The sequence below is a fragment of the Phocoena sinus genome, chromosome 20 (genome assembly GCF_008692025.1).
Source record: "Phocoena sinus isolate mPhoSin1 chromosome 20, mPhoSin1.pri, whole genome shotgun sequence".
Lineage (NCBI taxonomy): Eukaryota > Metazoa > Chordata > Mammalia > Artiodactyla > Phocoenidae > Phocoena > Phocoena sinus.
In genome coordinates, this window is record NC_045782.1 from 40801117 (window position 1) to 40825238 (window position 24122).

The 24122-nt window shown below is 56.6% G+C and overlaps 1 protein-coding gene and 1 non-coding gene across 2 annotated transcripts; both read right to left on the bottom strand.

The window, feature by feature from the left end:
- Positions 1 to 561: 561 nt before the first annotated feature.
- SLC4A1 (solute carrier family 4 member 1 (Diego blood group)) lies at positions 562 to 15555 on the bottom strand. Its single transcript, XM_032617424.1, has 20 exons — positions 15416 to 15555; positions 11722 to 11804; positions 11528 to 11615; positions 10464 to 10531; positions 9440 to 9620; positions 9196 to 9331; positions 8640 to 8763; positions 8400 to 8484; positions 8053 to 8249; positions 7341 to 7551; positions 6911 to 7117; positions 6587 to 6735; positions 6278 to 6472; positions 5170 to 5343; positions 4636 to 4725; positions 3971 to 4137; positions 3221 to 3474; positions 2093 to 2262; positions 1823 to 1999; positions 562 to 1132 (listed from the first exon to the last, which is right to left on the bottom strand). The coding sequence occupies exons 2-20, from the start codon at positions 11734 to 11736 to the stop codon at positions 1052 to 1054; spliced, it is 2769 nt and encodes a 922-aa protein (XP_032473315.1). The 5' UTR covers positions 11737 to 11804; positions 15416 to 15555; the 3' UTR covers positions 562 to 1051.
- Positions 15556 to 23662: 8107 nt separating this feature from the next.
- Positions 23663 to 23735, bottom strand: TRNAQ-UUG. Its single transcript has one exon. It is a non-coding gene; the product is annotated as a tRNA-Gln (tRNA).
- Between the last annotated feature and the right edge of the window lie 387 nt (positions 23736 to 24122).

A 24122-nucleotide genomic window follows, 5' to 3' on the forward strand; every position in this document is an offset into this window, starting at 1 on the left:
GTGTAGCTGAAGTACAATGAAAGCTCTGAGGATACACGAGGTATAAATTACAAACCTCCCTCCCTCCCCCTCCCCATCCCCTCCCTATCTTCCCACCCTCCCCCACCCCCCATCCAAATCAAGAATGGACTGTACACTGCCCCCCACTCCCAACCCCAAGGCAAGGTCTTGTCTCAGTCACCTCTGTGTCCACGGGGGCCCAGGGCCTTAGATAAATGTTTGTGGAATGAATGGATGAGTGAATGAATGAGAGCGTGGGGGAGGGAGCAGCACTTAGGAGTCCTGAGTCCCAGCCCTGATTTTGTCCTCACCTGCACCTTGCCCTCACCAGGACACCTTCCTCCGCCCCAGAGAAGAGGGTCCCCAGTGGGAGCAGAGAGGAGGAAGAGAGGGGCCAGCAGGGGCATCTCTAAGCATGGAAAGGTGGGTGACTGAAGTAGATTCTGGCCTCAGAGGCCAAATCCCAGCTGTATGGCTCAGGAGCTATGTGACTTTGGGCAGGCTTGAAGAAGGATGACTACTGTATAATAGTTCTTTCAGATTTTACGAAGCCCTTTTTTCACATTAACTTTGGTCCTCAGAAACCATCCTGTATGTGGGTGTGATTATCAATAGACCCATTTTACAGATGAGGAAGCAGAGGCTGGAGAGATCCAGGGACTTGCCCAAGGTCACACAGAAAGCAGGAATTTGAATCCCCCCCCACCAACTCCCATCCTCTTTACTTCCCGTGTCTGTGTCATGAGGAGGTAGGGCTTGAATCTAAGTCTTCCAGGGTGGGACCCCCAGGTGGCAGTGTGGCCACAGGAGGGACTGCACAGCGAATCCCCCTACTGTGGGCCCCACTGGCCTTTTCTATCCAGAAAAGCCAGTCTACCCTTCATACAAGGTTTCCTAGACACCCTTTCCTTCCCCCACCCGTGGCCCCAGAGCCTCGACTGCTGCCCCAGGAGGGACCTGGGAGTCCATAGGGTGCCCATAAACTTCTGCTTTTCCTGGGAGAGTGGGGAAGTGGAATGATGGAGGGGGCTCTGGGGCCTGGGCCCTCCCCTCACACAGGCATGGCCACCTCATCATATTCATCCTGACCGTTCTCCTCATCGAAGTTCGGCTTGGCATTGTCAGCATCCAGCTGCGGGGGGGCAGGAAGGACATAGGGTGAGTGGCTGAGGGCCCAGGTGAGCCCTCCCCCCAGCGCTGAGGCACCTCTGGGGTCAGGAGAGCCTGTCTCTCTTTGAACCTTGGACAAGTCTTGTCCTGTCCCTGCATCTCCTAGGGTTGGTCTAGATGAGAGGTTTCCTCAGGGCGGGGAGCCTCCAGGAATCTGGTGCCCTGGTAGGGGAGGGCCTCCAGACGGCAGGCAGGAGACCCCTTCACCGGGGCAGCGCCACAGTGACCTGTGTCACATCGTGGAAGAATTCTACTGGAAGAGCCACTCTCCGGATGCTTTATAAGACCACGGGACTAGCCGCTCAGTGGTGGGGACCACCCAAGTGGAACACATCTCGTGAGCCTCTCAGTCCTCTCACCAGCCCTGTCATTATTCCTCTCTTTACAGGTGAGGAAACCTGAGGTACAGAGAAACGAGGCCGCTAGCTCCAGGTCACACACTGGGATGTGGCAGTGCCAGGATTTGGACGCAGGCCCCAACCTAGACCTTAATCACGCTGCTCTTCTGCCTTCCTTAGTTCCCAGACACACTTCTCACATTCGCTGAGCCCCACTGATGTCCCCTTGCTGCCCTCCGCTCTGGAGTTGTGCCCTCTGGCCATAGGAAATGGGGGGGAGGGGCGCGGGCTGGGTGGTGGGAGAAGCAACTCACACACTGGAGCTCCAGGTTCTGGAAGATGAGTGGCAACAGGAAGCGGCGTAGGGGCACCGTGAGGATGAGGATGAATGGCAGGGCCAGCGAGATGGCTTTGATGCTTCTCACCACCCACAGCACTACCAGGCAGATGATCTGAGTGCCCGTGAACAAGTGCATTCGCCAGGTTCTCACCTGCGGGCGGAGGCTGGGGTCATGGCCTGCCCTGCCCAGGCACCCAGCCCCCCCCCCCCGCCCCTGACCTGGGCAGCCGGGAGGGCCCCGTACCCGCTTGGCGTAGGGCACATCCGGGTGGTACTTGCGCGGCTTGAACAGAAGCAAGATGCGGTCAAAAAGCTGGATGCCACTGAGGGACGTGACCCCCATGTAGAGGAAGATGCCAAACAGCACAGCCAAGGGGATGTGGGACAGGACGGGCCCCATGAGGATGGACAGGCCTGTGGGGAGACCCACGCAGTCTTAGCCCCAGCTGCCCCAGAGGATCGGCACAAGCAGAGGCTGGGGAATGATGTCACAGGGACTATATGGAACCCTTTGTGTGGATCCTCTTTTTTTTTTTCTGGCCGCGCCAAGAACCTTCTGGGATCTTATTTCCCCAACCAGGGATGGAGCCCGGGCCCACAGCATTGCAAGCACCAAGTCTTAACCACTGGACCACCAGGGAATTCCCTGGATCCTCTTAATAGATATTACCCCCATTTTGCAGATGAGGAAGTAGACTCAGAGAGGTGAAGCAACTAACCTAGGGAGTCACAGAGGGCAGAGAAGCCCACCTTTCCTCTTACCCCGGTCCAGAATGCCTCCATCACCCTCCACCTACCCAAATCCCAGCCCTCCTCCAGCTAGCATCAGCTTCGCCTCCTTTAGGAAACTTCCCTGGCCTCTGCATCCCGTGGCACTGCCCACACCAAGCCCAACTGGACTCTCAGCTGCTCTGGAACTCAGATCAGTGACACTCTGTCTTCACCTCACACCCCCACCTAGGAGCACTGCCCTTTGTATGAGTCACAGAGCTAGAGAGAGCTCAGGCATCTAATGAACCCTCTAATGGTGCAGAGAGGGAAACTTGAGGTCCAGAGACAAGGCGGGATACCTAGTCAGCAGCGGGGCAGGGCTGGAACCCACAGTTCACTGAACTGTTGGAGAAGCTCAGAGTACAGGGTCTTGTCTAGAGAAGCTTCCAGTAATGGAGTGCCCCCCCATCCCCCTCAGATCCCATTTCAGTGCCTTGGGTATTTCCTCCAGAATTCCTTCATGTGAATAACTGACACTGGGGAGATGTGGGCAGTGGGTGTCTGGGGAGACCTGGCTGCAGGGTGGGTGGGGCTGGAGGGGCACTGGATCCTAAGGGGCAGGGGCTGAGGGTGCTGGAAAGTGTGGCCAATCCTCACTCACCCACGAGCACAGAGACCAGGAGCCCGCTGATCCGCTGTTCCTTGACTTCCTGAATCTGGGCTGCAGCCCCTGGGGTGCTGGCCTTGCCCATGACCGTAAGGGCATTGGCGTGGGTGACAGAACGCACAGTGGTGGCACTGAGCCAGGGCATCCCAAAGAGGGTGGCCACCCCGCCCATTCCCATGACCAGCAGCAGGTCCAGGTGGAAGCCAGAGCCCTTGGCCACCTTGCGCTCCGGTTTGCTGATGATCAGCCTGGGGGTGTGGAAGGTCAGGAGTAAGCAGGGCTCTCCTTCACCCCAACCCTCTTTACCCTCTCTTTCCTCCCCTAGACTTGGGTCCCTCTGCACTTTAGTTTATCCTTCTTTGCCCGTCTCCCTTAGAGTTCCTTTCTCCCCTCCCTCCTGCACCATCTTGAGAAATCGAGACTCTTAAGAGCAGAAGTGTTTTCATCATCACCTAGAACACCCACCGGCAGATCTACACTGAAGCTAAAGAAGAATAAGCTTCAGGGAACCTCACAGGCACAGGCCCTTTCCAAGATCTAGCACCTAATTTTATAGTTCTCATTTTATATTCTTTTTATTAAAAAGGGCTCCCTAAATAGTACCACGTCATGTCCCACAAAACCTGGACCTCCTTCCCGTCCATCCTTCCTACTAGCATTCAGTCCCTGGTGTCCTGCCTGCCTGGAGCCTGTCCCTTTCTCTGCCTCGGACCCTCCCAGGCCCAGTCCCACCCTGGCTCTTACGTGGTGATCTGGGACTCAAGGAAGATGAGGATGAAGACCAGCAGGGCAGGCAGGGCGGAGGCAAACATCATCCAGATGGGAAATGGCTTATATAAGCCCAGCGGGTGGATGAGCCAGCCTCGGGCCGAGGTGTTGGATACGGTGAGCCCTTTAGGTACACTGAGTTTCTGTGGGAGGGGGATGCTGGTGAGAATACCTGGGGGCGGGGGGATGGGGAAGGGTGGGGACAGGGAGAACCAGGGTCCTGGGCACTAGGGAACTTACTTATATTGAGCATCTACTTTGTACTCAGTCACTGCACTAAGCCCTTTACATACATTTTCTCATTCCCTACTTTATAGACGAGGAAACAGGATCAGGGAAGTTATGCAGCTGGCTCTGCATTGCACGGCTATTTGGTAGCAAAACTGAGATTCATACTCAGATCAACCTGGCTTCAAAGCGGATTCTTTCCTACTGCCCTGGATTAAGGAGTGAAAGGGGGCAAACTGACCCAGGCCCTTTCTTCAGCCAGAGGTGTCCTGAAGGGCCGTGGGAAGAACATGGGGCTGCTTGGAGAGACAGGACTGGGGAAGGGGTAGTTCTAGCTGGTTTCAGGTTTGGGGAGGCAGTTTGGGGGAGGGTGCATGCTGGGGGAATGAAATAAGGGTGGGGGAGAGGGTCACCTGGGTGTAGGTGTCCTGGATGAGGGCATCCACCATGACCATGATCAGGATAGAGATGGGAACCCCAAAGTCCCCAATGACTCGTCGCAGCTGAGGGCAGGTGAAGGGACCAATGGTCAGTGCCCAGTTGCTTCCCACCTCTCACCTGCCACTTGCCCCCACCCCTGCCCCGTCTTCACCAGGGGGTCCCACTCTCCCCAGGGGGAACATCTAATGCCCTGTCCTGCTTCTCAACATACCTGCCTCCTCTCTTGTTCACCTGGCCCAGCCCCACCCCCGGCCCCACAGCTTCTCCACTCCCTTCCAAGAACTGTCCTTGGTTCCCCACTGGGTTCTCAGCCTGGATGTGCCAAGAAAGGGAGATGCGCTTGTCTCAAGAGTAAATTCCTGCATGATGAGGGGGGAGGGAGGCTTGGAATCGGAAATGGGAATCTAATGTAAGAAGGGGAACTAATGGCACTGGGAAAGCTGAGGGGAGCGCTGTAGACTGGGACAGGGCAGTGTAGGCAAGGACAGGTGGGGGGACGTGCTGACCTTGCCAGGGAAGTAGGAGCTGTTCTTGAACTTGCGAAGCATCATGGCGGACAAGAAGGTGCCAGCCATGAGCACAAGAGAGAGGAGGGCTGTGTTGGGCAGGGGCGCCTGAGGTTTGGGTATCCTTGTCACGTTGTGGTCGTAGTTCTCCAGCAGTGGGTGGTCCTGGAAGATCTGCAGCAGAAAACCAAGGCATCCTCTTTCCTCCCATCCAGCCATCCTCCAGCCATCATGATACATGCATCATGTATCATCTGTCTATCCATTGTCCACCCATCCATCATCCATCTCTCTATTCAGCATCCATTCATCCATCCATCTGTCTATGCATCATCCATCTACCTCTTTTCTTCCTCAACTGACATAGTAACAGAGAGGCAATGGGATTCCACAGCTTGGTTTTCAGGACTGAGGACCAGGCCAGGCTTGGGCGGGGCAGGCCATGGAGGAAATGAAAGAGTGTGTGTGTGTGTGTGTGTGTGTGTGTGTGTGTGTGTGTGTGCACGCACGAGCATCCAGGGCCTGGGAGCCATGACAAGGCTGGAGGGCAGGAAACAAGTGCCAAGGAGGTTCCTAAAAAGACTTAGGCTCCAGACACTTGGAAACCAGAGAAAGACCCACCGACCAACAGAATCGGGTAGATGTCCAGTATCCACCCTTCCTCCATGTAAAACGCAGACACAGACGTAGGCATAGTTTAAGGTGACAGAGCTGAGGAGGCGGGGCATGCCCTCTGCAGGCCCTGCAGTTCCTAAGGGCAACTGCAGGAGAAGGAGTGGGGGACTTCAGAGTCTCCAGGACCCCTGCTACCCCGCCATGCCTGCAGTTTCCCACATTCAGTCTCACACGTGCCCACTGGTTACTGCCTGTGGTTATACACATGGGCCTGTGCAGGCAGAGGGGAGCTCTCATGCACCGTCACTCCGCACAGCCATGGTGAGAATACCGGCCCACAGACAGCAGGCATCAACATGTATGTGGCCACAGTCACATACCGTGAAAACACGGGCACATAAATGCCGTACAGACACATGTGCAATGACACCCACAGTCACACACACACACACATGCACGCACACGTGCCTCTTAACACTCCCATGGCCCTCACCGTGACCAGCTTGGAGAAGGTCTCATAGATGAAGATGAGGGAGATGAGGAAGGAGAAGATCTCCTGGGTGTAGCGGGAGATGAAGCGGACCAGGAAGCTGCCCTCGAAGGCCACCACCAGCACCACCAGCAGGATGAGCCAGAAGCCAATCCACACACGGCCCACGATGTACTCCAGGCCGTTACTCTTGCAGAACTGTAGGGTGGTCAGAGGGAGCTGGGGTCAGATAAATGGGCCCAGGCCCCGTGCATGAAGCGGGTTGGGCCAGGGGCCAGTTACAGGGTGACAGTGGGGCCAGAACAGAGCTACCGAGAAGAAGGCTTCCTCAAACACGAGCAGGGGTCCTGAGAAGCCCACCACGAGCAGGGGCTGAGCCCCCAGCAGGGAGAAGAGGATGCCCTGCGCCGCGGTGGAGATAAGCAGTTCCGACACACCCATCAGGTTATGGGTCTTTTCTCCTGTGGATGGAAGTGACAGTGCGGTCAAGGTCAAGGTCATTTCCAGAGGCCGATAGAGTATCTCATGGACAAGATGATGTAGGTGTCCGGAGTGTCAGATCGGGGCAAAGTCAGGGCTGATACTGAGGCCAGAGGGTCAGAGGTGAGGGTTAGTGGGACACACAGAGGCACTGACCCAGGAGGCCACCGAAGGTGATGGCGGGTGACAGGGCAGCAAAGTAGATGAAGATGATGGCAGACAGGACCTGGGGGTTCAATGCGTCTGTGATGTCACTCAAATAGCGGGGGTAGCGGCGCCGGATGTCACGTACCAGTCCCCCGAAGAGCCTGCCTGTCCGCTGCAGAGGGTCATCCTGGGTGTCCTCTAGACCCCCATTCAAATCTGTAGTGAAGGGCAGGACCACGGTCACGGGGGGGTGGAAGGGGGAAGTGTGGGGAAAAGGGAATCGAGAAGGGGATTGTCTGATGGGAATGGGGTGATCCAGGATACTGGGAGGCATGAGGACAGGGAGAGGGGACATGGGAGATTTAATGGGAAGAGGGGCGGTAGGGGCTCACAGGGCTGTGCTGGGCTCAGCAAGCCTAGGGCTGGGCAGGGCAGGTACCTAGGCCCTTGAGGAAGCTGGGCTCTGGCTTGGCAGAGCTGGGCAGGTAGCGTCTTTTCAGCAGCTCTTTCTGCACGGGCACCAGACTGAGCAGGGCATCCTCAGAGGGAGTGTCCGTGGGCGGCAACACCAGACTGCAGTCTAGGAAGCCCTCTAGGGAATGCACCAGCATCTCCTTGTTCTGGGCCAAGTATGCATCAGTGCGGAACACCTGGGAGCAGGAAGGAAGGTCAGAGCCACAAGGACCTGCTCGGCAAAAGGATCCAAGAGGCCACAGCCAGGGCCTAGGGGCCCCTGTCCCCCAGCCCCTGCTTGCTGGGGACTGCTTTTCCTTCCCCCCTGGCCTTCCACCTTCTGCTCTGAAAGGGCTTTGGGGAGGCAGACAGGGCCCTGAGTCGGGAAAGCAGAAAGAACTAAAGCGAACCAGGTGGCTTATAGCAGACCAGATGGAACGAGAGCAGATCAGGCTGGACCAGGCCAGACCTAACCAGACAGAACCAGGGCAGAGTGGGCCAGACTAGACCAGGCATGATCAGGCAGGGCTAGGCCAGACTACACGGGCTTGGACTCCCCCTGGCCAGACAGGACGGAAGCAGCTAGATCAGACTGAATGGGCCAAACTAGTGAAGTTAAAGTAACCGGGGCCGGGGACAAGGCTTCAGCTGCTAGCCAGCCCCCTGGGCTCCCCGAGCCCTCGCCGGCCCCTCCTCACCCTCTCTGACATGAGGGTGGCAGCAGCCCGGCCCAGCTGGGTGTAGTCGATGTTGGGGGCCTCAGGTCCCAGCAACACAATGAGGAAGCGCACAGGGACTGCCGGCCCCTCTGGCTCCTGTGGCTTCTGCTCCATCTCCATAGGCTCCTTTAGTCGCACAAAGCCCAGCACTGGCCGCTCCAGGAACCTGGCACAGCCTGTTGGGGACAGACGAAGTGAGGTGGTCGGGCCAGGCCAAGGGGGGCGCGCTGCTGGGGTCCAGGCTTAGGGAGAGGCAGGCTGGGCCAGGGCAGGAGGCAGGAGCAGGGGACATGAAGGGGTGAGGGATGGACGCTCTGCCCACTTACCCACCAGCACCAGGGTGGCCTCCCGGTCCTGGGGACTCTTTCCCAGCATTCCAGATGACGAGTGCCCTTCCGCGCTCCCCTCTCCCTGTCGGAAGGAGGGTGGTGAGGGGAGTCCTCTGGCCACTCTGGACCCTGGACACTGGAGTAGCCCACCCCGTCTGCCCTACCCACTCTCATTTCGAACCATGTTCAGGTTGGGAGCTTTCCGGCTCTCCTCACACACCCCTGGTACAGCCTCACCTGTTCACAGAAGAGCTCTGTCTCCAGCGAGGGATGCTGTGGGAGCAGAGGCTGTGAAGGGTCCCCAGAACGTGTCAGGACTGCAGGCTTCACACTCCCCAGGGCCTCCACATCTCTGGCGTGGCTGCAGGACGACACACAGGGGACATGGGCTGAGTAGGCTGCTCAGCCTGGGCTGTCAGCAGAGTGGAGACCCGTGGTGGGAGGGACATGGGACTTGCCAGTGACCAGACTAGAGAGGCCCAGGCCTCCTCTGAAGGACACTGTGGATGGAAGTGGGTGTCCTCTGTCTGGAACGACTAGGTGGAGCCAGAAAAATGGATGGAGAGAGGGACCTTGAGAGTCCGCCCTCCTGGGGACCAGCGGCCCCCAACCCTGAGCGTGGAGACATGGTTACCGCTCGAGAGGTGTCGGAAGCAGGAGACATTGTGGAAGAAAAGTGGGACCCAGCCTGGTCGGGAGGGGCCATCTTGACCCCCAGGGAGAGCTTGGGGCAGGCGGGCCGGGGAGATGGGCCCTGTGGGTGTGGAATCCAGGGCCTGGCAGGCAGGGGCACCTGTGTTTGAGCAGCAGGACCCGGAACAGATTTTCTCGGTCCTGAGGCTGGATCTGCCCCTCGAAGATAAACCTGTCCAGCAGCTGGCTGGCCACCCCGGCCAGGGATTTCTCTGGCAGGTCCAGGAGGACAGTACCTGCAGGCAGGGGACGGGTGAACGGGCTGGCTGGCCCTGGCCCTCCTCCTCCCTAGCAGCTTCACATGCAGGGGCCACACGCAGAGGGACACAGAGGGGCTCACTCACCCTTGGCAAAGGCTTTCTGCAGCTCCAAGAGGCTCCAGAAGGTGAGGTAAGACAGGTGTGGGCGGCCCCAGAGCCCGTCCTTCCCCAGGTTCTCCTCTAGCTGCACCCAGCGCGCTGTCTCCATCCATTGTAGCTCCTGGTTCTTTTCATCCATCACCAGTTCCCACAGCTCCACGACGACCTGCAGCCCCACAGGCCTGAATTAGTCCCTCGGGCCCCGGGCAGGGCTATGGGGAGGCTGGAAGCCCAGGGCATGGTGGGCACTCAGCAGGCTCTGAGAGATGTCCGTCAGAGGCCCAGGGGTCCTGGAGCACTGAGGGCAGAGCCTGAGCTCAGAAGGCACCGTCAGGAGCTACATCCTCAGGGTGTAGAGTGAAGTGTGACATGTGAGGAGATGACTGGGGGTCCCCCACCTCTGGCTCTGTTCCCCAACCTCCTGACCAGACCCCTCACCCCATTTCAGAAGCATTTGAAGAAACTCTGGGCCAAAAGGGCTGCTAGAGTGAGCAGGAGAGGAAAGAAGAGGGAAGCCTTTGGGGTCACTGGGTCAGCCTCCTGCCTCCAAGATTGTCGTGAGGGCTCAGCATGCCCTTGGGGTTCCTTGGGGCCAGATGGCCAGTCCCAGGGGCCTAGCTGAGGGCAGACCCGATTTTCTAATCAGCTAGACCGTCTGGAGTCCAGCAAGGACGTGGGGGGCCTTGGGGGACTGGGCTGAGGAGAGCATGTATTTAATTCTGTGCTTCCCCGGGGAGTAACTGACAGCCCAGCCCGGGCCAGTGGACCTGGTGGCTCAGACCTCCAGCTGTCCATTCATCTTTGTCCAGGGAGCTCCCCCATCAGTGGAAGGGGGCCCCGGGTCTCCCCCTCACTGGTAGATGTCCTTTACCTATTTCCCAGGAGGCCCATGCCTTCTCTCCCCCATCCTGAAACTGTAGCTATCCCTCTGCTCCTCTCCTCCCCTGGTAGAATGATGGATCCCAAGGGCTGCACAGGAAAGAGAATCGGGGGAGGCTGGGGTGCTCACCTCGAGGACGTCTGGGGGGCGGTGCGGCGCGGTGTGGTAGTCTGTGGCTGTCGGCTCGGTGAGCTGAGCTGAAAATCAAGAAGCCGGTTAGCGCTGGCCGCAGACAATTCCCGCAAGACTTTCCTGCACCACCAGCATGAGCCTTGGACACCACAGGGATGATGCCGCTCTCCCTCCCCTTGCCCCTGGCTGGGACCCTGCCCCTGCTGCTCAGTGGGCTGTGGCCCCCCACGCGTGTTCTTGGCCGCCCAGCCTGGCACTGTCACTCCCCATCTGAGCGCTGTGGAGGACCCCTGGGGCTCATCCTCAGTGGTGACAAGGAGGGTCATCTCCAAGGGGATTGGGGAGTCCTGAGTGGCAATTCTCTTCTCTCTCCTGCTACCTTCTGGGGCCAGATTCCCTTCTTTCTTCCCACCTGCCTCAACGATCCCACCAGCCAGTAGCTTCTCGCTGCCTCCAAGTGGAGCTTGGGTGCCCCGTGTGGTCTGCCCTTATATTATTGGCCCCTGCACCCCCAGCCCTCATTTCCCAGAGGGGCCTCTTATCTCCAATACCAATTGCTAGCACTTAAGTCCTGTTGACAGTAAACAGGTCCCTTCCCGGGGCTCCCCAACCGAGACCTTGGCCAGGCCCAGGAAGGTTTCCTGATGTTTCTCCGCCCTGAGGGTCTCTATGGCCCCCCTCCATTTCTCAGGACTCCTGGACCCCCAAACAGAACAATGTTCCCAGAACAGGCCCAGTGCCTGGCCTGGAAGCCGGCATTGGATAGGCACGGGTGGCATGCGGGCTCATGCCCTCGTCCCCGACAGGCCTGGCTGCCCTCTTACAAATCTAAGGGGCACAGTGATGGGTGACTGGTCCTGCCTCCAGCACCCACCCCCAGTCACCTCCTGTGATCATTTCAAACAAAACTCTGTTTATCCTTCAATCAGCCAGGATTGTGGGAGAACTGGCCCTGGGGCTGGGCCGGGGGGGAGCGGGGAGAAGGGGAGGACAAGTTCCCCACCTGTGTCTAATGGGGCTCAGCAGCTCATCCCAGCAGGAGAGAGGGAGATGGGGCTCACCTTCTGCTTCCTCCACCTGGAGCGTGGGGAATCCAAGGTCTTCATATTCCTTCTGCTCTAGAAACTCCTCCAGCTTATCTTCATTCTCCTGTGAGAAGTTGCCATCAGGGCTGGGCTGTGGAGGGGGCTCCACAAACCTCCGTGAAGGTAGGAGTCCAGGGTTAGGAGCCCTGCAGATGCCACCCAAGACTCACCTGTGAATCCCCCATGGCGCTGTCCTGATTGTTCAATTGTCTGCAGTGATCTGAGCCCCCAGCATAACCCACACTGCAGGTCCCTGCAGGGGAAAGGCACAGGCTCAGTGAGGCACAGGGCAGCCTGGGGTCTCCCATTCGTCCCCACAGGGGGCTGTATTTGAGTGAAGGGGGATCCCAGGTGTTGGGAGACAATGGGGTCAGAGGAAAGAAGTGTGAGTAGGGGGTTGGATTTGTAGGTCTGAGGGCAGGTGTGCAGGGGTCGGAGAGACAGGGCAGAGCAGGGAAGAGGAAACTTAGCTGGCACTGACATAAGGATGTTTGGGAGGATGGGATGGGGGGTGTTCTTCCAATCCGACTCCTTCCACCATCCACCAGTCCTCACCTGGCTTCCTTTTCTGCCCATCCCCAGGAATCACCAACTCCAAGAACATGAAGTGTCCCTCCTTCAGGGAGCTTAGCTGAGAGTCTCCACGGAATACCCTCTTCTCCCAGAAATGGCTGCCTCCTCCTGGGCATGGGGCCGCAGTATCCTTAGGAGTGGCTCACAGGTCCTGGATGATATGGCCTTGCTTCTCTCCCCTACTCCATCTTGAACTCCCTCTCTCTTGCTCTCTCACCACCTATTCCATTGGCCTCCTTACCAAGCCCTTTCCTGCCCCAGGGCCTTTGCACATGTAGTTGGCCACATCCTGGATGCCCCTACCCCCACACTTCAGCCCTTCCCACATCTCAGCTCATATGGCTACCTCTTCAGATTCCCTTCTTGACCACCCTAACAGTCACTAACCCAATCTGTCATTTTCTGGTTTCTTAATTCATTTGTGGATATATGGCCTGAGGACGCCTCTAGAAAGGAAGCCACATGAGTGCTAGGATCCTGCGCGTCTCAATCCTCACTGGATCTCCCACTCCTCGCAGAGTGGTTGCCACATAGTAGGCACTCAATAAATACGTGTTGAAAGAATGTAAGAATGGCTCCCCCTTGCAGGCTTGGGGCTCTGGGGCTGGGGAGCCAGGATGACTAGGACCCAGCCAGGAGGCAGTGGAGCCCTGCGCCTCCGTTTTCTCAGTTGTCTCTCTAGTGGAGAGGAAGGATGCCCACTGCAGGAATGTGAGGACCAGCCCAAGGAGAGCACAGGGGTGCCCTGGCGCGGCCCCAGGCTGGGTGTGGAGGGACATCCTCCACCTTACCCACAGCAGCAGAGCACATTGTAGCTGCGGGGTTTGGGTCAGGTTGACAAACGTGCCCACTCTGTGCCTGGCATGGGGCCTGGGAAGCTGAGATGAACAAGACACTGTTCTACTCTCCAGAAGCTCGCAACCCTGACTGGGGAGACAAGCTGGGGACACGTGACAGGCTAAGGCGTTCAGGAGAAAACACGTGCCCCAGACAAACACAAGCAGTGAGCAGACCATGCTGGGTGCTGAGGGTGCCTGTGGCATGGGGAAGTAGGACTCGCAGTGGGGCTGCAGGCGGAGTGTCTCTGGTGGAGGGGACACTGGTGCTGGGTCCAGAAGCACCGGTGGGATGTGAAGGGCTGAGAGGTGGGGAGGGCTAGCCCGGGTGCCAGGAATGGTGGGCAAGATGCAGAGAGAGGACCATGCGAGACAGGGCTGGGCACTGTGGGAGGGAACAGGGCAGGGAGTATATACGGAAAGAGCCATTCTGAGGAATGGTTGGCCCTGAGGTCCTTAGAGATAGAGAGAGGGGCGTGCGTGAGCCCCTGACCTACACTGAGAAACGCAGCGGTCCCTGCCTTGGGGGGTTGTAGGGCAAGTGATGGCCTTGGGGGGGCGGTTTCCAAAGCCTGAGGATGGGGTGTTCCTACTGCAGGGGACTTGCCTTTTGAGGAGTCTGGTCATGTACCTTTTTTCTCTCCCTTTTCTGTCTGTCCGTGTCCCCTTCTCCCCAGGTTCCCCTGCCTTCCTCTTCTCCCATTTTTATTCTTTCTCCCTTCTCTGGCCTTGTTGCCTGAGGTGCTAAACATACGCTACGCCCGCCCCCCCACAACAACGCCCTATGGGCTGGAACTGTGGTCTTAGTTTCCCATTTGAGAGGGGAGAGGGTCAGAGGGTCCCTTCGGAGCCCGAGAGCCCAGACATCCAGGCTGCCTCTCTGCCACTGACTGGCAGCTCCCCGCCTCTCTCTAGGGCTCAGTCACCCTGTCTGTACAATGGGACGCCTTCCTGCTGGGGTTCTGAGACTTCAGTGAGAGAGGAGAGGGGAGAACAGAGGCGTCTCGAGCTCTGCTGGGGCCTCAGAGGGTGCACCCATGACCCAGATTGTAGCCGCCACCAGGCCCAGCCGCCCCCCAGCTGCAGGCCTTGCTCTGCTGACACTGATAAGAGTCTGGACCCTGATGGCACCAAACACCTGGAAGCGCACCAAACACCTGGCCAGCCCGCCAGCCAGGGCCAGGCAGATAAGGGGGAGCAGGGCATCTGGAGCCCCGGAAGTAGAGCACAGCTGGAAGAGGCTGGTGGGGGTGGCGTGGACCACAAGGCGGGGAGGGCTCCCTGGTGGCATAGCACCAACTTTGTGTAATCGTCCCGACACCATACATGGCTGTGCCGTTTTATCTCTCCCCAAACCACTCTGTGAGGCGGGTAAGGTCATTAGCCTCGCTTTACAGATGAGAAAGCTGAGGTTCAGAGAGGTTTACTGCTTCGGTGCCCTAGCAGGTAGGTAGCAGAGGCAGGATTAAACCCTGCCCTATCTGACTCCAGCTACACCTCTAACCATTGCCCTGAGTTGTCTCCCAGAAGAGAAAATAGCTAGTAGCTTGTTTAGTATCAGTGACTAAGAGCATGGACCCTGCAATCCAGCTGCCTGGCTTCAAATCCCAGCCCTGCCACTTACTGTGTGACCTTAGGCAAGTGACTCAACCTCTCTGTGCCTCAGTTTTCTCATCTGTAACATGGGGCTAATCATAATGCCATCTACCTCATAGGCCTGTTGTAGCGTTAAGTAAGTTCACGTATATAAAGCACTTAGACTAATGCCTGGCACAAAACAGCTCTATGTAAACGTTTGCTATCGTTCTCACTGCTACTAGGGATCAAGTACAGACTGGCTATCTTCATCCCCCTCTGATTTTCTTTCAATTCCCATGGAATTAACCTAAGTGTTTTGAGATCCTCAGGTGGTGGGGGACTCCTCCTTTTCTTCCAAACATCCCCTGGGATGGGGACAGTGCCAGGTCTCCCTGGTTAGATTCCCTGGAAGTGTTTCAAAATGAGAAGCAGTGTCAGCTGACGATTCTCCTCTTAGGAGGGAGACGGGGTGGCCTGGGGGTGCCCATATGCGGGGGAAAGAGGAGGCTGCGGGGTGAGACCCAAGCCTGTTCGATTTAGGGGCTGGTAAATAGGAACCTGCCAAGGACCCACACCTGGAGGGGAGTCAGATTTGCCCCTCCACACGCACTCACCCAGCCAGCTCACCCACGGCTGCTGCCGCGTGCCAGCCTTTTCTTCCTAATACCTGCCGCCCCACTCTTCCCAGCCGCAGGGGCCAATGGGCCTGTGCCCTTAGAGGCAACAACACACATTGTAACGTTCTCATCCCGCCCACCAGCACCCCTCTCGCAGGTCCAGCATCCATGCCCACGGGCACAGATTCAGGTTGGGCACCTGCAGAAACCCTCAGGACAGGCACCTCAGGATCACCCCAGCCCCTCCCCGCCCTGCTCACCTGCTCACGAGCCTCCAGGTCCCTCGGCGAACTCCTGCAGCCGCCGGTGGCCTCTACGACCAGCTGAGCTCACACCCGCTCTAACCGCACTTGGTCCTCGCTCCCGTGCCCCTGGGGCAGCTCCCAAACCCCTGACTCATGCCCCCGCCTCCTAATCTGCCCGCCCCATGGGCCCTGGGAGCCCCTTCCACCCCCTGCCCCGCTCCCGCTGGATGCCCAGTAAACAGAGTTATCTCTCACCCACATCTGGACAGCTGTGAGTCTGGCCCACCCCACCCAACCCCGGATGGCCAGCCTCCAAGGCCTCCCAAGGCCCTCCTGTCCCCTACGAGTCTCCTGGGTCTTCCTTCGTGGACTAACATTCGATGGCTGGGTTCCTGGAGCTCCCAGCCTCCCAGCGGGTCTGTCCCAACATCTGGATGCCCCTGTCCTGCCTCTGTCCCTCCTCATTCTGGCCAGGCCCCTCTGCTCAGGTCCCAAGATGCACGGGCGCTTGCTTTCTCCTCCCTCCTGTCCTGGTGCTGTCCCTCGGGACTCGCTCACTCTTCCTCTGTAGCCTTGCCCTCAGGGACTGGTGTTCATGGAGGGCACCCAGGCAGCCACTGCCCTTTCTTGCCCCAGACTAGGGCACCCCCTCCATCCTCTCCTCAAGACCCCAACCAGCTCCAAAGAACTGGCGCCTGGGCGCTAAGACGCAGCCCTTCAGTCAACCTGAAACAATCTCAGGTCAACAAAAACAACGTCCCCACACGGAGCTCTGAGCTCACAAAGCCCCAATGCCTGGGCACACTGGCTCTTCTGTCGGCAGCCGACCCAGGCCCCGGGGCCTGAGCAGCTGGCATTCTCAGCTCCCACCGCCACTCCCCAGCAGGGCAGTCTCTGCTCTTGGCGGGTACTGGGGCTGGTCACCGGTTCCTGGGCTCGGGCTGCTAAAGAGGCAGAGACTGAAAGAGGAGGTCAGATGGGCACGAGTGAACAGAGGTTTGAAAGCGGACAGAAAGGGGGTTTTGTGGACACTGCGTGGAGGAAGGAAACCGTCCTAGCCCAGCTCCGACCCTGCTTGGCTGCGGGACGCACGGCAAGTGCTTGCCCTTCTCCGCGCTTCCGTGACCTCATCTGTAAAGGGAGAGTGTCGGTCCTGCGGCTGCCAGCTTGGGGATTTCCTGCTTCAGACTCAAACAATAGAAACGCAGAGACAAGGACTGAGAGATGGCATATCCAGTAATTCCACAACCATTCCCTGGGGCTCACCACAAGCCCGCACGTGCCGAGCCCCGACAGAGAGAGAAAGGGCATCCATCCATTCAGACCCGGAGCTGGAATCCTCCAGTTTGCAGAGGGTCTGTTCCAGGCTCTGCACTGGGGGCTTCACCTGGTGGTCACACTTAATCCTTATAGCCTCCCCATTTTACAGAGGAGGAAACTAACACGACAGAGAGGTAAAGTGGCTTCCCAGTAAAAAGAATAACCAATGAATGGGCACCGGCTCTGTGCTGGTGCCATGCCCAGCGCTTCACAGGCATCACCTCTCTGAGCTCTGCAAGCCCCTGTGAGGAAGGCGCTGTTTACTATTCTTTCCCTCTTACAGGTGAGAAAGCTGAGGGTGGAGAGGTAGGTGACTCCCTGCAGCTGGTGCCCTGTCTGAGGCCAAGCCCTGGGCTCCCTCCTGCCACCCTTGGCCTTCATGCCAGTCAGGAGCAGAGCGGCCATGGCGAGGGGGGATGGGGATGCCTCCTCTGCTCCGCCTTCGTGTTCAGTCTCCCAGCTGGTGGCATCTGTTCCAGGCCCTGGTCCAGACTGGACTGTTTTCTGCAGCTCGCGGCAGCGAATACCAGATGCAAGCCCTGCCTTCCCACCACAGCCCAGAGGTCCCAGGCACCTTGCCCTCTGCCTGTCCCAGTTGCTGAGAGGCAGCTGAGTGCAGGAGACTGAAACACAGCACCTCTCCCAGGGCCCAGAAGGGACTGGCAGCCAGCTAGGTGAGAGGCGGGGAGAAGGGGGGATGACAAATGGGAACGTCTGGCTTAGAAGGAGAATCCACCCAGCTGTTCGGCTGTCCTGCGGGGACCAGCCCACCAGTCACCGAAGCAGCAGCAGAGCGGACTGGCCTCCGGTCCTTCTACTCACACCACGTGCTCTTGGTCACTCTTGTCACCTTGACTGGGCGTGGCTGTTTCCCCAAATCCACCCGACGTCGCACTTGGCTTGTTAATGATTCTCCAGGAAGTAGTGATGGCTCCTTTCACTCATTTGATTCCAATTTGGACTTGGGTCAGTTCAATTTATTTGAAGGCTTCAGTGCCTCACACTGCGCTGGGCTCTGGGGAAATCAGACGAGAGAGGCCTGCCTCCCCCTAGCCATGCCCCTGGGCTGGATGGAGATGGTCAGAAAGCCTGGGCTTTGGGGGAACTGAGCAGGGCCCCAGGATGCCCTGAGAGGGTATCCTGATTGGTCCTCCAGGGCCACCCCCCCACCCCCTAATCCTCTTCACTTAGAGCCCCTCTTGACATCCAGACCCCGCCATTTCCTAGAGCACTAGGGAGGCACCTACCTGGTCCCCTCTCCAAGGTCCACGGATGCCCCTGTCCAAGTTCATGCTTGTAGAAGTTTGGGTGCCAAGTTCAAATGTCGGCAGGAACAAGGTGAGCCGAGGGTGGAGCCCCGAGCTGGGCCTGCGGAAGCCCACCCTGAACTGGGATTTGATTGCACTCCCATCTGATATTATTCCAGACCACACGGCCCAGATCATGGGTTGGGACTGGTTGTCCCCGAGGGAGACCCTGTGGGCAGGGTGTGAAGTTCTTCTGAAGGGAGGAGACGTTCGTATTTTCAGTCAGGCTGGGACTCCGGTCAGTCCTCGATGAGAAGTGAGGATTTGGCAGTAGACCTTGAAAGGGAAGAGGCTGCCTTCCTTCGCTTGGCCTGAGGGAGCTGAGGGGGGTGGGGTCATGGTGAGTTGCCCCTTGCGATGGGCTTGACAGTGAAGTGTTAGGTGGGCTGGTGACCACTGAAGGTAGACCCATCTGGTAGTCTCATACCTACTCTTTGGTGCCCAGTGGGTGAACCTCTGCTGCTCTCCCCAGACCCCTAGCAAAGCCTTGCTGGACAGTTCCCTTGTGGGAACGGAAGGGAGGGTCTGGGCCCAAGCTCAGGGCATAGTATGCAGTGGCAGCTGAGGTGAGTGGAGGTCCAGATAGCACGGGATGACCCATCGAAGGGAGCCAGGAGGCTGGCAGACGGGACAGGGTCTGGCCAGGTCTGGAGAGACCCATGGGTATCCCTTGTGAAGATGTGGCTTCCTGTGCCCTCTTGGATTGGGGACCCAAACCACTGGGATTTTGCACTAAAGGCACGTGCGCCACAGCTGGGGCACTTAGGTTCAGTGTGAACTGCTGGGGCAGGTGGCTCTCCCCTTCGCTAGGTGATCTTGAGCTGGTCACATCCTCCCTCCGGTGTTGATTTTCCTTTCTGGGCCGATGTACGCACCAAATGGGATGACAGATGGAAAGGAGTTTGAGAATATAATCTGCTCTGGACGCAGGTAAGGGACTGAGTCGTGAATGGGGACATACACCATGGAGACTGAAGGTCACCTGTGTCTCAGGTGACCAGGGCCACACAGCATCCATCCTCAAGGAATTCGTGTCCAATGGAGATAGCAGGTGTCAGCACATAATAATAACTAGAGTGTGATGACAGCAAGGGGTGTGAACAAAGAATGGGGAGACCGAGGGATGAGTAATTTGGGAAGTCAAGATGTCTCCAGGGAGTCCTCTGAGCCAAGTCTCAGAAAAGTCCATCAGGAGAAGTGGGAGCAAGGCCTCCCAGGTGGAGGCACCAGAGGTGTAAGGTACGGCATGGGCTGGGGACAGAGCAGAGTTGGGGTGAATGGAATTGGGACAGTAATTCATCTACATTGTGAATGGACCAGTCATCCTTATGGCGGGGGGAGGGGGGAGGGGTGGGAGAACAGGGAAGCAGGGCGAGGGATTGGAACTGGAAGGGCATTCAGGGATGAGCCCGTCCAGCCCTCCTCTCCTGGAATCCTGTACCCGTTGACTCGCATCCTCGCACCTTTGGCTGGTCCCAGGCGGTATCCCGAGAGCAAGGAGGCTTCTGCCTGTCTGGGGGCAGCAAGGTCAGATCTTGCAAAGATAAGTCCCTCCGAGATACAAACCAGGAGTCGGCAGGATCCCCTGAGAACTGGCTGCTCACAGAAGAGGGGGAGGAGCGTTCCAGGGGTTTCTCCAGAAGGGGAGGAGGGAGGTCAAAAGGCAGCCTTGGAGAGCTGTGAGGTCAACCTGGCTCTCCAGGGAGGGCAGGGAGGTGGGGTGCCCTGGTAGGTAGGATCTGCTCAAGGGGCCTCAAGGCAAGGCTGAGAGCTCTCCCAAAGGGTTGTTTTTTTTAATTAATTAATTAATTTATTTATTTATTTTTGGCTGCGTTGGGTCTTCGTTGCTGTGCGCTGTGCTCAGGCTTTCTCTAGTTGCGGGGAGCAGGGGCCACTTTTCGTTGTGGTGCACGGGCTTCTCGTTGCAGTGGCTTCTCTTGTTGCAGAACACAGGCTCTAGGCGTGCGGGCCTCAGTAGTTGTGGCAGGTGGGCTCAGCAGTTGTGCCTTGTGGGCTCTAGAGCGCAGGCTCAGTAGTTGTGGCGCACAGGCTTTGTTGCTCCGTGGCACGTGGGACCTTCCCGGACCAGGGCTCGAACCCGTGTCCCCTGCATTGGCAGGCAGATTCCCAACCACTGTGCCACCAGGGAAGCCCTTTTTTTTTTAATATTTATTTGTTTGTCTCCGCAGGGTCTTAGCTGCTGCTCGTGGGATCTTTAGTTGCGGCTCTAGTTACCTGATCAGGGATAGAACCTGGGCCCCCTGCATTGGGAGCATGGAGTCTTAACCACTGGACCACCAGGGAAGTCCCTCTCTCAGAGTTTTGACACTTGCTCTCCCCTGAAGGTTCTGTATTCTCTGGGCTTCTGGTTTGTTTGTTTGTTTGTTTGTTTTTTGGCTGCGCTGTCCTGCTTGCAGGATCTCAGTTCCCTGACCAGGGATTGAACCCGGGCCATGGCAGTGAAAGCCCGGAACCCTAACCACTAGGCCACCAGGGAACTCCCTGGGCTTCTGGGTTTTTAGACATGCTGTTCCCTTGTCCTGAGACACCCTTCCTTACTATATATGCTGAAATGGAGCTTCAGGGTTCAGCTCTTGCATCCCCAACTCTGTGAAGCCTCCCTCCCCTCGTGCTCCCCCACCGCTGGAGGACTGAAACGGCTCAGCCCAAGCCCACCTGTGTCATCGCCCGTCTGTGCTCTACTGGGATGGTCCATGGCCCTTTCTCCTCCACAGACCATGAACCTCAAGAACAGGGACCATTGTTCAGTCCCTTAAACCTGGCCCAGAGCTCTGTCCATAGTTGATAGTTCATACGCGTTTGTTGACTGTGAATGCCGTCAATGCAAAAATCGGTTCCCTAGCCCACTGCTGAAAGCATGCATGAGGCAATTACTATTTGAGAAAGGCAATACGGGTGACACAGGTTAACAGTCTTGTTTAATTCTGACCTTTCCCCCTAAACACAAATAAGCAAAGGAACAAACTCTGGGCCTCGTCCAGTCTTCACCCATTGGTTCCTCGTGCCCCCAGTCCAATTGCTGGCTTGATTCCTCTCTTCCCCTAGCTCCACATCCAGCCACGGCTCATTCTATTGTCTCCACCTCCACTTTTCCAACCTCTTCTCTCCCTCTCTACTGTTTCTCCCCAGGCCCACCGTCCTGCTCCTCCGTCACCCCAGGAGCCTCCCACCTGGCCTCCTGACTTCACAATACAGGGGCCACCCAGCACTCAGACTCACCTTTGAGAAACAGAAAACAGAAGACATTACTCCCCTGTGTAAAATCCTTCATGACTTCCCCACACCCATTCCCTACTCTGGGCTACTCCTGCCCTCTGCTCACCCCCCTTTTTCTGCTCTGCCAAGGCCCCAGCGCCATTCCTGCCTGTGTCTCCCCATCCTGCCTGGGTGCTCCTCCCCAATCTCCCCCTGGCTGGTTCTTTCTCACCGTTCAGCTTTCAGATCAAATGTTACCCCTGCATCTTTGATCACCCATTTACAGATAACCCCATCGACTCTACCATCACGTCCAGGAAAATCAGGGTGGGCTGTGTATGAGAGAAACCCCGAATCGCATTGGCTTAAGCAAGACAGAAGTTTATTGACACCTCCATGGTGTCAGGGACCCCACCCACATGCCTTCTTTTTTTTTTTAATTAATTAATTAATTAATTAATTTTTGGCTGAGTTGGGTCTCTGTTGCTGCGCACGGGCTTTCTCTAGTTGCGGCGAGTGGGGCTACTCTTCATCGTGGTGCGCGGGCTTCTCATTGCTGTGGCTTCCCTTGCGGCGGAGCACAACTTCTAGGCACGCCGGCTCAGTAGTTGTGGCGCACGGGCTTAGTTGCTCTGCAGCATGTGGGATCTTCCTGGACCAGGGCTTGAACACGTGTCCCCTGTGTTGGCAGGCGGATTCTTAACCACTGCGCCACCAGGGAAGCCCCCACATACCTTCTATCTGTGGCATCTTCAGCGGGTGCTTTCTCCTCTTGGTCAAATATGGCTGATTGAGCTTCAGCCATCACCTCTGTATTCCAGCAGGTAGGAAAGAGGAAGGGGTAAAGAAAGATATGCCCCTTTCTCTAAGGACATTTCCTAGAGGTGGCTTCTGCTTATATCCCTTTAGCCAGGACTTAGTCACATGGCTACGCTGAGCTTCAAGGGAACCTGGGAAGCCATGTGTCCAGAGTTACACAAGAAGAAAAGGAGGGGAATTCCCAGGTGGTCCAGTGGTTAGGAGTCCACACTTTCACTGCCAAGGGCTCAGGTTCAATCCCTGGTTGGGGAACTAAGATCTTACAGCCCCCCCGCCAAAAAAAAAGAGAGAGAATGAAAATGAGAGGACACCCAGTAATCTCAGTCAGGATCACCTGCTTTGTCCTATCAGCTGATAATTTCCTGTTTTATTTATTGTTTATTGTTATCTCTCTCCACTAGACTATAAACTCCATGAAGACAAGTTCTTTTTATTTTTATATTAAAAAAAATTTTTTTATTGAGGTATAGTTGACAATAAGATATAAGTTTCAGGTGTACAACATATTGATTCATAATTTTTAAAGATTATACTCCATTTATAGTTATCATAAAATATTGGCTATATCCTCTGTGCTGTACAATATATCCTTGTGGCCTATTTATTTTATACATAGTAGTTCGTTGAAGACCTGTTCTTTACTAGGCTTGTCCATCACTGTGCCTGGCACAGGGTAGGCTCTGAATTTTTACTGAATGAATGATTGAATGATTCTCCACAATAACTGTATGAGAGATGTATTCTCATTCCCATTTTACCGATGGTGAAAATGGGTCTCAGAGAGATTAAGTAACCCGCCTAAGGTCACACAGTAGGCAGTAGGGCCAGAATTTGAAACTTGCTCTCGGCGGCTCCAGTGTTCTTTCAACTTTCACCTCACACGCTGGCTTCTCTGATCTCTCAGCTCCACCCTGGATAAGTTAGAAGTCAGGACACAATCACCTGGATTCTGTAAATGCCATTTCCCTGTGAAATTCTCAAGTTCTCACTTATATCGTGCTCTAATGGGATTAACATCAGAAATGGTTGGGACAAGTTTGTGTAACCTTTCTGTTACTCACTAGGTGAGAATGTTACTGGAATCCATGAGATAAATTCCTCCTGGAAGTAAGCACATTTCATCCTTCCCTCCCAGGGCTATTAGGAGGATTAAATGAGCTAATACATGGGAAAGCTCTTTTTTTAAAAAAATATTTATTTATTTGGTTGTGTTGGGTCTTATTTGCAGCAGGTGGGCTCCTTAGTTGCGGCTTACGGGCTCCTTAGTTGTGGTTTGCAAGCTCTATAGTTGCAGCATGCAACTGGTTCCCGTATCGGGAATCGAACGCGGGCCCCCTACATTGGGAGCGTGGAGTCTTAACCACTGCGCGCCACCAGGGAAGTCCTGGCAAAACTCTTTACAAAAAACTCGGTGATGAATAAATGGTGGGCCCCTATCACATGCAGTAACAGGGAACACTTAGTTAGCCAAGGCTAAGCTGCAGCTTCTCAGGCCCCAGGAATTCTCCAGTAAGAGAATGAAGTGGTCAGAGAAGGCTTCAAGGAGGAGGGAGGAGGCATCTTTTTTGGGGGCTGTGCTGCGCGGCTTGTGGGATCTCAGTTCCCCCACCAGGGATTGAACCTGGGCCCTCATCATTCAAAGTGTGGAGTCTTAACCACTGGACCACCAGGGAATTCCCAAGGAGGAGGCACCTTGAAAGCCGGAGGTGGGGCGGTGGGGTGGGGGCGTTGGGGAATCCTCTGGTGTAGAACATTTGACAGTATTATCTCTGTCCCCTGCTGTGTTGATCCCTGAGGTCCCTGCCATTTTCCAACCTGGTCTGCACTAGCCTGCATCTTCCCACCCTTTCCCGGTACTATCTCATCCATCACTAATCCCACCATCTAGCCTCTGTCCTCAGGGGGTGAAAACACAGCCCACAGGTGGAGACAGTAGCTCTAGGATGGCTCACAAGTCCCCAGAGACCACAGGGCTTCAAAATGAGGAATAGTCTTGGAACAAGCCTCAGCCCACAGTGGGATGCTGAAATCTAGGCCCCCTCCACCTCATCTCTTCCCCA